Below are 17,862 nucleotides of genomic sequence, written 5' to 3' on the forward strand. Positions count from 1 at the left end.
TATTATTATTCTTATTATTTACGTACAGAAGACGTGAGGAAAAAAACTCCGTAGTTTTAGTACGCAAACGAACTATACCGACCGAGCCATCTCTGCTTGTCGGCGAAGTTAATGCCAACTTTAGCGGATACAGGGTGTCGCGTTGTCAGCGCAACAAATCCCCAAGGCTGTTAATTTCGATTTTCTAGACCGGAACCGCTATTTCCTTGAAACAGCTCCTCAGTGAGGAATGCATATAAAATTTTAGTAGGAAAACGTTAAGAGAAGGGACCATTTGGAAAGTTAAGCGTAGTGAGGAGGGTAAAATTAAAATAAAACGTGGAGAAACGGGCTAGAGAATCTGGGTTAGATTCAACTTAGGATAATATCAAGTGCCCGTCTGCTGTAATGAAATTTTGGGTGCCAGGGAAAGGAAGATAATGCTTTAAACCCCTCAACCCTGCCGTACGAAGTTGTTTTATAGGCTCCGATATATAATGATTATGGGAGTAAAACAAGGAAGTAAGCCTTATGTATTCCCGCAGATGTGTGAACACATTAGCTCGAGTCCCAGATGCATTATATTGAGAACCTTCTCGTAAATTGAGACTGTTTCCTTCATATTAATAACCAAATGGAGTCACCCATACAAAATGAAAGTTCCTTACTGTGAAATGTAGGCCTCGTTGAAGACGAGATAATTTCGCGGATGAAAAATGATGTGCACCCTTTGTGTGATGTCTGTGCGCAGACTCGTAATCACAGAGCTTGTAGACGCGGACTTGTGCACATCCATTTAATTTAGTCTCCCGTGCCGTCAAGAGTTCAGCTTAATAAAAACCACCGCTTCATTTATATGCTGATAGAACTTGGCGGCCAGATTTCGTCTGAGAGGAAACTAAGATAGTTGACTGAATCGAGCAAACAGTTTCTCTGCTCTTTAAAAGAAATTAACAACTTTCCCTTACGGTTCATATCAACATGACTGCACAAAGTTTTCTTCTACTCCGTTTCCACTGTGCGTGGCCCGGTGCGAAGCAGGTTCCTATCAACGGACAGTATTATAATTTATAATGAGTTGCCTTTTCACAGGCTCCTACAAGCGTTATTTGTTCCCTGCCTTCCGAGAAGTTCATTTAAGCAGAATGCAGTGATGGGACTGGCTGATCAATATCGGAGCACAATGTTGTCACTTTCGAGCAGGTATTCAATGTCACACTATTTGCGGGCGAACAACTATATCACACAAACACTACTGCCCAAGAGGCTATAGACGTATTGCTTATCGCATGTTTAAACGAGAGGTATTGTATGTAAAGTTATAGGCCTATTATTATAAAATGATTTGACAACACCTTTCAGTATGACTCAGTATATATTTGTATAGTGTATTTATATGTTCAGATCAGTTGTGATCGTCATCAGAAGGCTAAGGAACTACCATTACATAGACCGTAATATATATATATATATATACATTGCCCGTCACGGTAGCCGAGCGGTCTAAGGCATGCAGTGTCTTCGCTCGCTCGGAAGCCGGGATCGTGGGTTCGAATCCCACTCAGGGCATGGATGTTTGTGTGCGTTTTTCTGTGTTTGTCTACAGGTAGAGGCCTTGCGACGAGCTGATCACTCGCCCAAGGAGTCCTACCGTATGTGTAAGATCTAGTAAACCGAAGTGAAACGGAGAGTTTCATGGAGGTAGGCCTAGGCCCAAATTGGGGCTGTAGAGCCACAGGGAAAAAAAAAATATATATATATATACTTAAACATTTCTACAACAATTTTTAATTATTAAAGTTAAATGATGATTAAGTTAATAATAATTTTAATATTCTTAATATTTAAATCTTGAACTGCTGAGGTTTGTGTCTCTGTGCCTCTTCTTTCAAAACGGGAGATTGGGGTGTTAAGATTGATAGGAGGAACATGAACATTAAGATGAATCTTACACGGCGTCCTCTTTCCCTGCCTAACTCATATTTCGATTATGAAGAAAAAGGAACTACCTTCTCCTGAAACGACGGTGAACTTCTATCAGTGCAGGAGGTATTACTCTTCATAGTTACCAATATGAGAACCTAAAATCTTACATTTTTATATTCACACTTCTGTCATAATGCAGAAATGTCACGTTCACTGCAGTTGTTACAATCATCAGTATATATTTCTCTTAAGTCACAACACAGAATATTTTGCATTGGACTTCCTGTAGTCTCTGAGTCTGTAATTCGAAGACAAACATGAAGCGAACATGAAAATTCACACAGACCCAGTCTCTCCGTATACCGAGTTCAGACGTAGTACATTTGAAAGCGAATTCATCTTAGATGCTGCGATATTATGCTTCACGTACTAGAACTCGAATCGACTCGAACGAACCTGCCCCCTGAGGGACGTTGAGATGGACTGGAATCTAGTTAGCAGTAGGATGTGATTACAACTTTGCAAGTTTGGTGCAGTTAAATGCTGAACATAACTTAGGAAGCCACACAGGATTAGTGACTATTGTGTGGCTCTAACTCAATTTAAAACTTAGGGGTATTACAGATATTGCTAGTATTCCTGTGGAGTACTACTTCCTATAGAAACATTTCTTTGCATAATAACTGTGTCCTTGTCTTTTGAATTAGGTGTTTGCGACTATTGATAGAGAATAAAACAAGTAATGGTATCCCCCTATCAGGCCCTGAAGGACAATAAGGTTGTGAGATGTTAAGGCTCCAACATTTTCTAGATAATTGGCTCACAGATAGCGGTGAGGTTGTAAGCCTTACGCGCCGGCCGCCTTTTACCCGCAGGAATATTCCTGGTACTCATTTCTGTTAGAGGCTGAGTCGACCCCAGGGCTATAGTGCTGCTGGAAGGATTAGGTCAATTGAAAAATCCAGTGATCTCATTGGGATTCGAACCCTGGAGCTTCCGGCTTGTAGCCTAGTGCCTCAACCAACTACGCTACCGCGTGCTCCCATAATACAGAATGGATGTACAATAACAATTTTACCTGTCCCCACGCAGTAAGATTTGATATGACGATGTAATAGCATTCAGTCAGATTAAATAAAATAGTGAATAAGTGCAGTGTCCCTGACAATAATATCCCAATTCGAAGCTCTCTTCTAATGCTTACATTTTTGTAGATAGTTCATTATAAATTACAAATATTTTTGTATAAAAATTCGGAGGTTTAGATTATTTTAGGCTCTTTTGGTGGTTCGTTGCTGAAGTTAATCCAGTTTTCGGGTAATGTCGACTTCGGTCCCGCAGTCGAAATCGACAGGACGACACCATCCGCAAGCAGAACGTCGACTTCAGTATTTGTTTGGCGAATTATTTTCTCTTACAAATAGTCCTGGTCTCTAACAACAAAATATTGCGCCATTAACTTGTATGTAAATGTTGCTGCACAATTTTGTGTCATGAAAGCTTCAGATGCAAACTGTTTAAATGACGTCATACAGATGCTGCTCTGGTTACCCTGCATGAGTATAAAATGGTCTGTGATACTATGAATTTGTTAATACCGAGAAGAGACTGCATAGTGCATTGATCAGTCCATATTAACGTTGTGGTGTATAGACCCGTTGCTGGGCAGAGAGCTGAGTGAAGTGACGTGAAGTAGTTGGTTGGTGAGTGAGAGGGTTCAATTGTCAGTTCAGCTGAGTGAAGTGACGTGAAGTTGTTGGTTGGTGAGTGAGAGGGTTCAATTGTCAGTTCAGCTGAGTGAAGTGACGTGAAGTTGTTGGTTGGTGAGTGAGAGGGTTCAATTGTCAGTTCAGCTGAGTGAAGTGACGTGAAGTTGTTGGTTGGTGAGTGAGAGGGTTCAGTTGTCAGTTCAGCTAGGAGTCAGCCTGTGAAGAGAAAGCAAGGAGGTTGGTGTGAAATGGCCTCCATCCTGGGACCCAGTTGAGTTGTCAGTTGGCAACAGTTCTACGCTGGCGGCTGTGACAAGAGGAACTGAGCTGAAGAATCCCCACTGTGAAGAAAGCAGTCTTCTGGGATGTGGCACCGTGTAGATGTGGTATTAACCGACGTTTCGGAGGAACGTATAGCCTCCATCTTCAGGCTAGAAGGAAAATAAGAAATCCGCGAGCGAAGAGACCGTGAGAACCGGTACAAGCAGACTGGTGTTGGAAATAAACACAGGTGTGTTCCTCCGAAACGGCGGTTAACACCACATCTACACGGTGCCACATCCCAGAAGACGGCTTTCTTCATAGCCACCGCCGTGACAACCTCAAATCTTACATAATCCCCACTGTGTCAAATCTGTTTCCAGGAAACGGCTAGTGTAGACTGTAATAGACTGAGGACACTAGTCTATGTGTGCCAGCGAAATGTAATGTGGTGTGGTATACACAGGTGGTCAATAAATCCGGTATCGAATCCATACCTCGTCTATAATTACACTCATAAATACGTGACAATATTTTAAGAGGCCTATAATCTTATCTTCAGCCAAAGTATCTCCGAGTACTTCGGTTTCCTTGCCAATCCTCATTCCACCAAATTCTCCATCATCATAACCACCCGGGGCAGGCTACAATAGGCCAATCAGTGGCGGCCGTGCCGAGTGGACCCAGTTGGACTCCACCCACCACTAAGCGAATTAAAAAAAATGTATCTGTATGGTTTATTAAGTAGCACTGTTATATATGAGTGTAAGAAGGGCACGAGAGTCATATGTCAATATCTCCGAATGAAACCAGGTTAGTAATAATTATGGTTTGTGCCAAGATAATCCGTTTCTGTTAGCTCTAACAGAGCAGACGTTGGCTCAACGAATTCCGCACATTTCTTCATCATGGATGCGCCTAGAACAGTTGGTATGTTTATGCGAATGTTTCTTGCATTATTGCTATCATTATTATTGGTTAAACTGCAAATGAGGCTTTACACAGTGGAAGTGGTACTACAGTAAGAGACAACACACAAATACCAGACATCACACAAAATAACACATCACATTCAAACAAAACACAGTTCACAAAATTGCACAAACAATAAGGACACTACACACAATTAATATAAAGCAAATACAATTCGAACAAATACAATTACAACTAAAATTAAATAAATGAATATTAATAAAGAATAAGCATACAATACATTATAGTCTACGAGGACCAATAGAATTACTTTGAGACTGTGTGCATTACCGTAGTGAACTAATGACTTAGTCCCTCTGTGGTATCACGCTTCATGAAGAAAACTTGAATATAGTCGGCGTATTAACGTATTATCTTCGCAGTACATGAAGATCCTGTCTATACAGCAGTGCTTTGTTGGAAACGCAGGAAAGTATGATGCTTATTGCTACGCAAATGTAGAAAGGGGGGGGGGTGCTCTTTACTCAACTATGGTGCGTATCAGAGAGGAACTACTCTCCATTTCCAGGCCAATTTAGCCTGTTTGCTTAACGTCATGTCCTCTCTCTATGCTATGACCTAAGTGGTGGGCTATTTTATTTAACAACTCTTTAAACTTCACAGAGCTCGTTTCTAATTACCCATTACATTAATTAAAAGATGTAAATTTGTAATTAATAATGAACGTAGAAGTTTTAAAACGCCGTTCTGTAAATTAGCTTTCTGAAGTTACTGATTTCAAAAGCAGTGTATTCCTCTTCATATCCATGACTGGATTGCTCTGGGGTTTTGGGGTCCGCTCAAGCCCTTAATTCACTGAGCACCGCCTTTTCCGGTGATGATATCCACAGTGTGCAGCTGGCCCGCTACCTACATCGGTTCGGGTGTTTTCCCTCTTGTAGCTCTACGCGTCTGCAGAATGTTTACATTTGAATGCACGCTTGCTTGTAGGACGCATTGTACTACGTATACTATTTTTAACATGCAAGCTGGGCGTGTTTCATCTTCTCCTTACACTTATCACTCAGACAGTGTAACCTCAGGTTCCTCTGCCAGTAATCGGAAGTAGTAAAAAACAATTGACATTCTGCTCTCGCATTGGTAAACTTAAAGTGAGGCTTCCAGCAAGACGAAAGGAATAATCGGCACGCCATTTTACAAAAAGTGCCAAAGGCATTGTCACACGAAGCACGCATATTTCCCAAAAGTTTTCTTTTCAACGCCGTTACCTCAGTGACCTTGATTTCAATTTGTTTTAGATACAGACCTATTATTTTCAGAGAAAATTGCAGTACATATTATATTGCAGTCAGATAATATTCTTTCCTGTTATATCATTTATCTTATTTTGCTATGTAAGGGGCACGCGATAGCGTAGTTCGTTGAGGCGCTATGCTGCAAGCCGGAAGGTCAGTCAGCCAGTCAGTCCTCGTGTCAAGCCCCATCTACCAGATTTTTGTTACCGTCGAACAGTTGCAGTTTTGTCGATATAGGGCGCCCTCTCTGAGGAGTGGACGAATCTGTCGTTTAAAGCTGTCAAAATCGTCATCATCTGTAGTTACGGTTTACATGTTGGCATTCTACGTAGTGAGTCAGTTATCAAAGAGACCAGTACTTTGTGGATATCTACTATATTTACAATTTTACATGTAACTCTGGCATATATTGTCACGCGTAGGGGGTAAGCGTGACGAAAGTGACGGGTTCTAGATCGGATGATTGGATTTATTGGCACCTCGGTTACAAGTTCTCTTAATCATACTCAATTATAACGCTGTGGCTATTCTACACACTTTCAGTCCACCGCTGCACACACACTAGGACTCTCAGTTTCTACAAGTCGTCTCCTGGCAACGGATTTCAACACAGAAATTCAAATTACTATCAAACTTTCTTATTATTGTCTTCAATTACTCTGTACCATCTGTCCTAATCTGTATTAAAAAATCTTCACAGTTCACTAATGACACGCTCCATTCTCATCCTTGTAATCTCAACTGCATTGCAGCGCCAAATGTCTTCAAGATAACACCTCGGCACGGACCTCGCACAGAAACACACGTCACCTGTTCGCTCTCCCGCCAGTCAATTGGTGCCCTGGCTGGACGTACAGAAAACACACCATTTAACAGCTACCCAACTACTTCATTGGCCGGCTGACTACTGCCTATCAACGCGCTATAACATCTGTTCTATTGTTGCGTGCGCACATCGCGAGGTGTTTATCGAGCCGTCGCCAAGTAATCTTTGAGCAAATCCGTTACAGCATATACGTACGAGTATGTACAATATGTACAAGGCTTGGCATAGCAGATCATGTCATAACTCATATAACTCATATTAAAATGACTGCCTAGTCATTTGAGCGGTCATACTTTTCCCCGCCGCCAAGCTTAAGCCTCTTGAATTTTCTGTGTCGGGCTTCACCGTTTCCGATATTGCGAGCATTTCCATTTTAATGATTTTGTATAACCTGTGATTGTTTCCAGCACAATTTCTTTATGTAATCGTAAATATACGGTATCTGGAAAGCCTTGTGCAACTCGTGGACCAATGTGAGCTGCGAAAATTTATCAATGGTGCGGAGTGCTGCCATTTCACTAGGTATGTATCTGCAGCAAATTTCCAGGCAGGGTGAGCATAAGTCATTACTGATCTAATTAGTGCTTTATGGAGGATTAGTTTAATGTTAGCGCTTAATCACTCACTTCTGAATGGGGAATAGACTCTGATAAATGTTCTAAAGGCCTTGGTTTGGATCATTTCTATATGCAGTCTCTATATAATCCTCTTGAGGAAGATTACGAACAGGTATTTTACATGATTGTCCAGTTGTCATGCTTACGTAACCTCGACACGGATCGCATAGAAAATATCCTTTCCAATTGTTTCGCGTGATTTTGTTGCCGCGGAGAAATATTCGCTGTGCCATTGCCTAGCAACGACTCTCTTCTGGCACCACTATTGTGGCTTCCAAACCTCATATTACAGTACTAAGATTGGGAGAGATGGATCTTGCTGGAAGACCGTTTGTATCCAGTAAAGAAAGAAGAAATTTTTACGAACGAAAATGATTTCCCTTTCGGGAGAGTCATACTGACTCGGAATAGGTATTAAATTTCATTCATTACAGTCGGAGTAGAGTCTTTGCAATGAATGTGATAGAAATTATGCCTTATTTTGCCTGGTTTAATAAGCAGATCTCCTTCTATGTTCTAAACTCAATATGTGCTGTTCGCATTCTGTCACATCTGTTTCGCTTTGCAAGCTTCATAATGCTGTACAATGTGTGTAAGACACTGTAGAGAAATACTGCATGACGCTCAGAATTTATGTTGCGTAACTGAATTTAAATACGCAAAACAAACACGAAATTCCTCGAAATAATTTTCGAGCAGTATTTTCTGAACAAATAAAACTGTGTTATCTCATACATGAACAAAAAGTAATTCCGTTTCTTCATTCATGTAGGTTAAAAAAATGTGTATCCTCTGTTATAATGAACACAATTATTGATTCAGTGGCAGCACATGGCTTAAAGTACTACATGCTAAAGCAGTACTACAATATACAAGTAACTGGTTTGGATATCTTGACCCAAGTACGATGAGTTTAAATTAGAAACATGTAAAGAAACTGATAACGAATTTTATGAGGGTGTGGTGCAGTGAATGCCAACCCCCGGGAATATGCTAACATAGTATTAACTTTTTGTATTTTAGGGGAAAATATTTGTTAGGATAGATTTGGTTTTGGGAAATATTTGTAAGAGGTACGAAAGCGGATGTAAGAAAGGTTAACAACTTAAAGGAATTTCTGCGTATGGATTTAGACGGACATTGGCTTGCCACGAGGGAATGTCCAGTCAGCAGAATGACGTTGAATGTATATCGAACTGCTAACTACAGAATTTACACTTGTGTGATGGGGGTACATTTGGAGGTAAAAGTGTCAGCCAAACGGTTTAGCAGTAGAAGGGGGTGTGTCGCCTTAGGATCCCAGCCAACGAGATCACCCACCTTGGGATAAGACGTCATTGGAGGCGGACTTACACCCTCCGGGAAAATAATTATAAACTCATTATAATGAGTAAGCATACATAGGGGTATATAACCCAGAGACCAAATTAGGAAGGGGATTATTCTAACAGTAATTTTGGCCAGTTGCGGCCGTAGGCTCTGTCCAAATGGACACCGACTCGACTCCCGGCAACGCCATCCGTCTGCAGACTCAACGCAAAGTAAGTGGAAACTACTCTTATCGCCATGCGCAATAATTGTAATATTATTAAAGTGTAACTCCTCCAATGGGACTAGCTAGGAACGTTAGGAAAAGTGTACAGGGCGTAAGAATGACCAACCGAGTGATGCGAGGTAGCCAAGTGTAATGTGTAACCCGACACCAGTCGGCCCTTTCAGTGTGAGAATTCCAAATGTATATAACTGTATATTGATTGTGTTTTTACTAATATAGTGTAGCATAGGGTGAGGATGTGGGTTTTTGTGGTGATTTTCTCCCCTTCCACATTTCGCACCTGCGCCCTCCTGACAAGCCCGGTGAACAGAGAGCCCCTAGCCATGAAGCAACGATAGAGAAAGCTATTCAGACGTTTCCTTAGTCCATACCCCCGTAACTGGTGGCATAACAGTGGAGACAGTGGTGGGACTACCAATCCACCCCTGTCGTAAGGATTAAGGGCACAACAGTGGTGGAAGCGGTGGGGATACCTTCACGCCCCACCCCACCACGACGTAACAGAGGGTATGAAAGAGACATCTGAACTTTTGAATTAAATTGTATTTAATTTTAAATTATGTTGTTTCGAATCTATTTGTCAGCACTTAATTAAAAAATGTAATGACTGTATGTGTGAGTCATTGCTTTGGAGGGGCCCTGTAACGTGTAATGGAGGAGAAATTTCTGTAGAATTACTCTAACGCCTACTACACCGCACTTTCACGTTCGTTCTCGCTATTATTCACAATAAGAGGTTTCTTACTGTACGTACTTCTCGCGGTCGTGAGTTCGTAAGGTATAACTTCAAGTAAGAGAACTACAAATCACAATTTGAGCCCCTCTGCCCTTAAGATTCTTGCGCGCTGTTCTTTTAAACAACATGCCTTGAACCGTGTGTAAAATGTGAATCTTTCTAGGTTCTATAGAACTTCTGGGCTTTCAGTATCGTATGAAAAACTTGTTGCATCCACTTGACACCGCATTAACGCAGCCAGGAGATATCGACTTTAACCTATAACTCTAATGCTTTGTCATTTTTTCCTTGTACCTTGCCTTATTCGTTAAATTTACGGTCCAATTTGTGAAGTAGTCTTATGATTTTGTTACAATTTGATTAGACCTCTTTCATAAATTCGACACTAAGGGAAGTGTATGCAATGTATTTTTGTTTTTTGGTACTGATGATGCTAATAATGACGATGAAATTCGTGTATTAAATAGTAAACTTGAATACTAAATTTAAAATAAAGGATTCATCCAGAACTGAGCCATAATAATGTAATATTGAATTGTTCTAAACGTATCCATATTGGATTTATTTCCTGTTTACCTTGTAATTTATTTTAATAACGATTTTTCGTCTGCATTGGTCATGTAGTCGCGAGTGAGAAGCCATTTTAGAATGATATTCTGTAAAGGTCGCCTGAAGAAAGCGTGAGTAATATTAAGATCATGTTGCAGAATTTGCCTGGAAGGACTGAGAAAACCACGAGAAAGTGTGATTAAGATTGCCGGTCACTTTTCTATAAACTGAAACCAGGATCCGCCTATTACGTAGCTGCAGCGATGACAACGCACTCTATTTTCAGTTCATGGTTATGTTCGTCTATTTCCATTATAACAGAATATTCTGAGATTAAAACGCCTTTATAACTTAGAATTTAAATTGCAATGTAATTAAATGTACAAACTTTGATATATTTATATATGTATAATTAATCGAATGCCATTCTTTGGCTTTGCTAGCTTGTATCTGAGCTCACATAATCGCTTTCTAAAAGCACTGGAAAGGTGTAAACTCCTTTTCTGCCTTCATTCAAGATTTTATCTGCTGTGCAAAATGCAGAGTGCGGGCGTGTGGTATATGGACCATGGGTTGCTCTTGTATCCCTGATACATTCCTCTGCAAATTTGGTGTCATGACCTGGAAAATAAATCGTTCTGAACCCTCGCGTTCCTCTGTTCCAACGGGAAAGCTGCGCAGTCCTGAATTCCTTGCTCTGCGATCTGCGTTTTTAACAACTGAAGTCTTTTAGACGTCCTGGTATGGAGCAAAGGTGGCCACCGAACGAATGTAACCCATTTCTTTCAGGACATTTCTTCACTTTACAAAATAAACCTATCCCTCCAAACTTAATTTTACCCTGAAAGGCTGCCCGTATGGTTGAAGTAAAATGTGAATACGAGAGGATGTAGAGAGACATTGTGAAGTGGGGTATATACCTGGTTGGCAGCGGTAGATGTGGAATGTTTTAATTGGCAGTACAGAATGTAATGAGTGGAGAAGAAAATACTTTGCGCTAAGAAGAGGAGGGCTTACTTTTATTCCTTTAATTGGCTGAATTTTGCTTTTTTTTTTTACTTGTACCTATGAGCCTTGAAGCTCAAGGTATGCTGGAATATACAAGTTTGAATAGCTCTGCAGCGACTGGTCCTTAGTTTGCTGGAGTGTGGCCTTTCTCGCAGAGAGCGTTTCTCAGCCTTCACCTTCTCTTGCTCTCTGCGCGTATGTAGGATTCATTTATTTTTCAAGACAGGTTTGTTAAAATTTATGACGTTAGTAATGCAGTAAAACACTTTTCGTTTCACACTGAAGTATTTTTCAGTGGCATGTGCCTGACCTCCGATTATAAAACTAATGAAAATAATATAAATTTCGGATAGTAATTATGCAACAACACTCCTATTCAAAATGCTGTAGTAGCCCGCAGATGTCAGTGCATTGAAAAAGGATGTAAACTTTGTCCATAACACCCTTGAGACTACGTCATATCTTCCATCTTATGGAAGAGAATCCCTGCGTCTTCAAACAGATTTACAGTGTTGCGACTTTGGTTCCTATTTTTGTTGAAAATAGGCTAGCACAAGTACTTGCACTCAGTTTCGAGTCCAAAATATTTGTTACGCCTTAGTACAGATGAATAACTTTCGTAAAATGAAAACTTTCAATATCATACATGGTGTCCGAAAATGAGTGCACACAATTCAAACACTTTTATTGAGAAAATTAACAGAACCAGAAGAATACAGCGGAAATATCAAAATTTTGCGTGCAATACTTATTTCATCTAGCGTATATGACTGTGCGCATATTGGGTGTTGGTGAGAAAGCCAGAAGGAAAAGACCACTACGAAGACCAATGAAAAGCTTTTATGAGTAAAGTAAAGAACTTCCCGTTTCCATAAATTTCTGGGAAGTTCTTGAGTGGCTGCGCAATTGGGGGCTTCTAAAGAAGGGCTTGGCTCCATGAAATTAGTTAAATACCTACCTATCTACATATTGAGTCAAATAATCACATGTGTTGGGCAGGTGGTAGCATAGTTTGTTGAGGCACTATGCTAGAAGCAGGAAGGTTGCGGGTTCCAGTCTTGATGAGGTTGATTTTTCAACTGACCTAATCCTTCCAGCCGCACTATGGCCCTGGGATCGACTCAGCATCTAACAGAATTGAGTACCAGGCATCTTCATAAGGGGGTAAATGGCGGCCGGCGCGTAAGGTTGGCAACCTTACCGCCATCTGTGAGCAGACTGTCTGGATAAAATGTGGGAACCTCGACATCTCACAACCCTATAGGACTTCACGGCCTATTACAGGGATAGCTTTATTTTTTTTTACATTACTGTGCGCATGCGTCAATTTAGGGGCATTTGAATACCGGATGGATAGACGTAGACCGATACACAGGCTGAAAACATGGTGATCTAGCCAACTTCCTTTTATTTTTTCAAGATAAGAAATGTAGTCTAATACTCTCCGGACACCTGGCCAGACCTGCCGGACACCTAGGTGTTCACAGACCACACCTCGAGACCCACCGCTCCAGCCGAATATTTTGACATCGCTCAGCCCGCCATCAGAAAAGTCTCCGAGTTCTCTACAGCGGACGTTAATGCTACGCGAGTCTTATAATCAAGCAGAACTTGTGTAATGAACAGAAGGTAAATTTACAGTTCATGAATTACCTTTGCTCTGCTTTGCTTTGCAGTTCCGCCCAGGAAGCTGACGATTCTGGACGAGAACGGAACGAACGTACAGCAGAAGCGGGTAATAGGGCCGTACATTGAGGGCAGCACTGCGCAGATAACCTGCGTTGCTTCTGGAGGTAGGTACACCTACCGTGCTCACATTACAATTATCTCGGAAAATCTAACAAGAGGATATTTTAAATTACAAGGTTATAGTTGTACCAACTGGAGAGTTTACATATGTAAGTATATATATACTTGTATATATAGCAGAATGTAAATATTTTAGAACTGGATGTAGATTATAAGTTCTCTTGGCCAAATGAGATCGTGTATAAACAGAAACTATATTGCTGAAAACAAAATAGAGCACACTCACAGGAGAACACTGAAAGCGCCCTTCTCTTCTTCTTTGCTTCGTTAAACTTTATGGCTTGTTACATACATTCAGTCCTCCTGCTTGATCGTAACCTTTCTATTTATTTCTGGTTTTCCCAAGTTTCATCTCCATTTGATACACAACCTCTCATTCACATACTCGGAGAATAGAGCACAATTTGTTCTGTCAACGTCATTCGCTTTCACATTCTTCCTCAGCCCACCTGGGCTTCCCCTGTACTCACTCCTCTTTAACTTACAGAGCATCCGGAGTGAGAGAGAAGAAATGGGACGGTGCATGCACCATCTCCAATGTATACAAGCAGGGAGAGTGACTGAATCACATGACCTTGACCGGTCAGTAGTGTTCCTCAAACACATAGTCCTGCCGAGTTCTGTTTGATGCCTGAATCACTGATCACAATAGAATTGATAAGCTGGACACGAAATCATAATAAAACAAGGAATTTGATAACAAATCTTTATGCGAGGTATCCTGAGCCGTTACCCGTCTTATTATACTCTTACAAGTCAACCAAATGTAACTAGGTTAATACGATCAAGTAAAAGTTTTGCTTTAACAAGTTTCAGCCACTATTGGCCATCATCATAAGACATATAAGGCACTATAAAGGAACTGCTTTACATATGTTGATTGAACTTAAGTTGTAAGTAAAATATTGTCACCTGTTAGTGACCAGACGGGGTTTTAGATTGGTAATTGGATTTACTGAAAACTAAACTAAACTACAAGAAATTATAGCTCTATCGCTAATCTAGACATTTTACAATTCACTATAGCACATGTTATGACTTCTCTGTGCGCTACGTCTTCACCAGTCGTTGCCTAGTAACGGTTTAAAAGAATATCCTCTTCTGCTTACGTCGTTGCCGGCCTTCTACCTTCTTACCGCTAACTCATGGCCGTAACTCCTAGTCTTGACTGACTAACGTTTCCCCATGGCTCTCTCTCTATATATATAGTCTCGGCACGGACCCCATAGAAAACACTGCTTCCAACAGCTGGTGCTTCAGTATCCGTTACCACCGAAATATGTTTACCCAGCCATTGCCACACAATGGGCAATTTCTCCAGGCTCCATTCTTCCGGTCTTCTCAGCCCTCATGTCACAAGATCATAAAGCGACCTAGAGTAGCCGTAGAAATCGAGACTAGATTGTTAATACATTGTAAATAAAGTGTTTATATCAAGAGGAATTGGTTAAAATAAGCCGAATCAAGGTGAGGAGCCTTGTTGAGTAGACAGTCATATGGAATGATGGTTGTTATAACTATATTGATTATGTAGAAGCCTGATAAATCTTGTATTGTGAGCCGTACTTGTCTGCAAATATAGGGTAACTTATTTTACCTCTGTATAACATTTAGCCTACTTTGAAAATATATTAGTAGTCCCATGGGATCATCTTATTGTCGGTGTGTTGTGTATCCCCAGTTATACGAGTAGTTACTAGGAAAAGTCTCTGTAAGCCTCAACTCAGCAATAGAAGAAAGGCCGGACACGTGTTTTCTACGCGGTCCGAGTCGTATCAAAGAGAATAGACTATTAGTTCTTACCAGAAGTTCTTGTTTTATGTTGAAGCAATGATCTATCTCTCTTTGTTCCCGTTGTTCCGAATTGGAGCATAGGGGATCCGCGAAACGTTTCGTTTCGCTTGTTTCTTAATCTTATAAATCCGGTAGGACTCCTTGAACGAGAGATCAGCTCGTCGCAAGACCGCTACCTAGACACAAACAGAATAAACGCAGATAAACATCCATGCCTTCAGTGGGTTTCGAACCCACGGTCCCGGTGTTCAAGCGAGCGAACGCATTTCATGCCTTAGACCGCTCGGCTTCTCTAATCTGAAGAAATGTTAATAAATGGTAAATACTCGTTGGCCAATCATTTGTGATGATTTTAACCCTTTAATCTTGTTATACACAATTTATTTTAATTGTATCAGCAAATTGGACTTAAATTTGAGGAAGAAACTTGTGAAATGCTACATTTGGAGCATAGCTCTGTATGGGGCTGAAACATGGACACTTAGGGCAATAGATCAGAAACACCTGGAAAGCTTCGAAATGTGGTGTTGGAGAAGGATGGAGAAGATCAGTTGGACCGATTATGTGAGAAATGAAGAAGTGTTAATTAGAGTCAGTGAGCAGAGGAATATCCTACACGAAATAAGAAAACGGAAGGCTAATTGGATTCGTCATGTTTTACGCAGAAACTGCTTTCTAAAAGAAGTTATTGAAGGAAAGATAGAGTGGCGGATAGAAGTGAGAAGAAGACGAGGAAGAAGACCTAAGAAAATGCTGGATGACCTTGGGGACAGAAGAGGATACTGTCATTTGAAGGAGAAAGCTCTAGATCGCATTAAGTGGAGGAATTGTTTTGGAAGAGACTGTGGACCTGTCGTCTGACAGATTACTGATGATGATGCATTAACAATTTATGTATAACTTATACGGATATTATGAGCACCTTTATGATATTACAGTGACAATTTATGTTCAATTAATACATGTAAAGCGCTTTGTTATACTGTTGGCTTTGCTTTCAGATGATGACCTATAGTGACCGAAACATGTAAAGACAAAAATTATATTGAGACCTATTAAACAAGTAACACGTGTTCATCTATCACCTATATATATATATATATAGGTCTGTAATTGTTATATTATCGGAACAGCATTTCATACGTTTTTGTAAGGATACTCGAATGGAAGATACCTTTCGAAGAGGTAGACATGAGTCTCTTTTTGGCGCTACAGCCCCAATTTGAGCCTTGGCCTACCTCCGAGAAATTCTCCGTTTCACTTCGGTTTACTAGATCCTAGATATTCGGTAGAACTCCTTGGGCGGGTGATCAACTCGTCGCAAGGCCTCTACATGTACACAAACACAGAAAACACATACACACAAACACTAAACAACCATGCCCTGATTGGGATTCACGATCCCGGTTTCGGATGAGCGAAGACAGTGCATGCCTTAGACCGCTCTGCTACCGTGACTGGCCGTAGACATGATTAGGAGGAAAAAATTTAAATGGATATAAATTAAATATGAAGAAAGTTTGTGCATTGGATTTATCTGGCTCAGAATAGTTACCAGTGGCTAGCTCTCGCGAACAAAGTACGTCTGTACGTCATTTGGTTTTATATTAAATTATTTGGCAATTTTATAATTTGTTCTTCTAGAGCACGTTCAAACAAAAATTACAGCGGCGAACCTGTGACTGCAGCTATAGAAGTTGACTCTGTAATAAATCTGATATGTGAGGTGCGTAGGTAGAGAGCGGCTGTGCCGGTTCTGCTCTGCTGGAGTTGATATTTGAGTGCGTTCCCTGGCGCAGATGTGGATACGGTTCGCAATATGTATCGGCAGTCAGCACACCGGAAATATTACCTTTCTCACACCAGTATCAGGTGGAAACTCATACAGTTGCACATCCCATACGAAGATAGAAGCCGCAGTGCCGGGAAATTTAATTCTCTGCTGCAGGACTCGTAACTATCATATTCGTGAAAAGCTACGTCATGGTATTCTGGGATGTGAAACCCGGTTCAGCAGATCGGGTTATTTAAATTCAAAGCATCAGATGTCTCACATCGGCATTGCAATTTTTAATATGTATATTTGACACACAAACTTTAATTGATTTTATTAAGAAGGTTGGTCTAGAAGTAAACGCAAAGGAAACTAAGTTGCTGTCTCGTCATCAAAGTGCAGGCAAAATCATGACATAAAGATAGGAAACCGAAGTTCTGAAAATGTGACACAGTTCTGATATTCGGGAACAACGATAATAAAATCAAAACCTGATTCAAGAGGAAATTAAGAGGAGGTTGAACCCGGACAATGCTTGCTACCATTCAGTCCAGAACCTTTTGTCTTTTCGTTTGCTGTCCGAAAACATAAAAATTATATTATACAAAACTATAATTTTGCCAGTGGTTCTATATGGGTGTGAAACCTGGTCTCTGAAAGGGAGAAACATAGACTGAGGGTGTTTGGATTGAAGAGAGACGAAGTGACAGGAGGTTGGAGAAAACTGTATAATGAGGAGCTTCATAACTTGTACTCTTCTCCAAGTATAATTAGAATGATCAAATCCAAGAGGATGAGATGGACAGGGCATGTAGCACGAATTGGGGAGAGGAGGAATGCATATAGGATACTGGTGGGAAAGCCAGACAGAAAGGGACCACTAGGAAAACCAAGGCGTAGGTGGGTGGACGATATTAAAATGGATCTTAGAGAGATAGAATGGGATGGTATGGATTGGATTGATCTGGCCCAGGATAGGGGCCAGTGGAGGGCTCTTGTGAACACGATAATGAACCTCCGGGTTCCATAAAATGCTGGGAATTTCTTGAGTAGCTGCAGAATTTGCGGTTCCTCAAGAAGAGCTCAGCTCT

General features: G+C 40.8%; 1 protein-coding gene across 2 annotated transcripts in view; it reads left to right on the forward strand.

The window, feature by feature from the left end:
- Positions 1-17,862, forward strand: part of LOC111863375 (hemicentin-1) — an 821,886-nt gene that overhangs the window by 481,052 nt on the left and 322,972 nt on the right. For both annotated transcript variants that reach the window (XM_023849641.2, XM_033751034.1), the window contains exon 4: positions 13,071-13,187. In XM_023849641.2, coding sequence (XP_023705409.1) covers positions 13,071-13,187 — 117 coding nt within the window. The remainder of the gene's footprint in view (positions 1-13,070; positions 13,188-17,862) is intronic.

Source organism: Cryptotermes secundus, unplaced genomic scaffold, assembly GCF_002891405.2.
Source record: "Cryptotermes secundus unplaced genomic scaffold, Csec_1.0 scaffold568, whole genome shotgun sequence".
In the NCBI taxonomy this organism is placed as follows: domain Eukaryota; kingdom Metazoa; phylum Arthropoda; class Insecta; order Blattodea; family Kalotermitidae; genus Cryptotermes; species Cryptotermes secundus.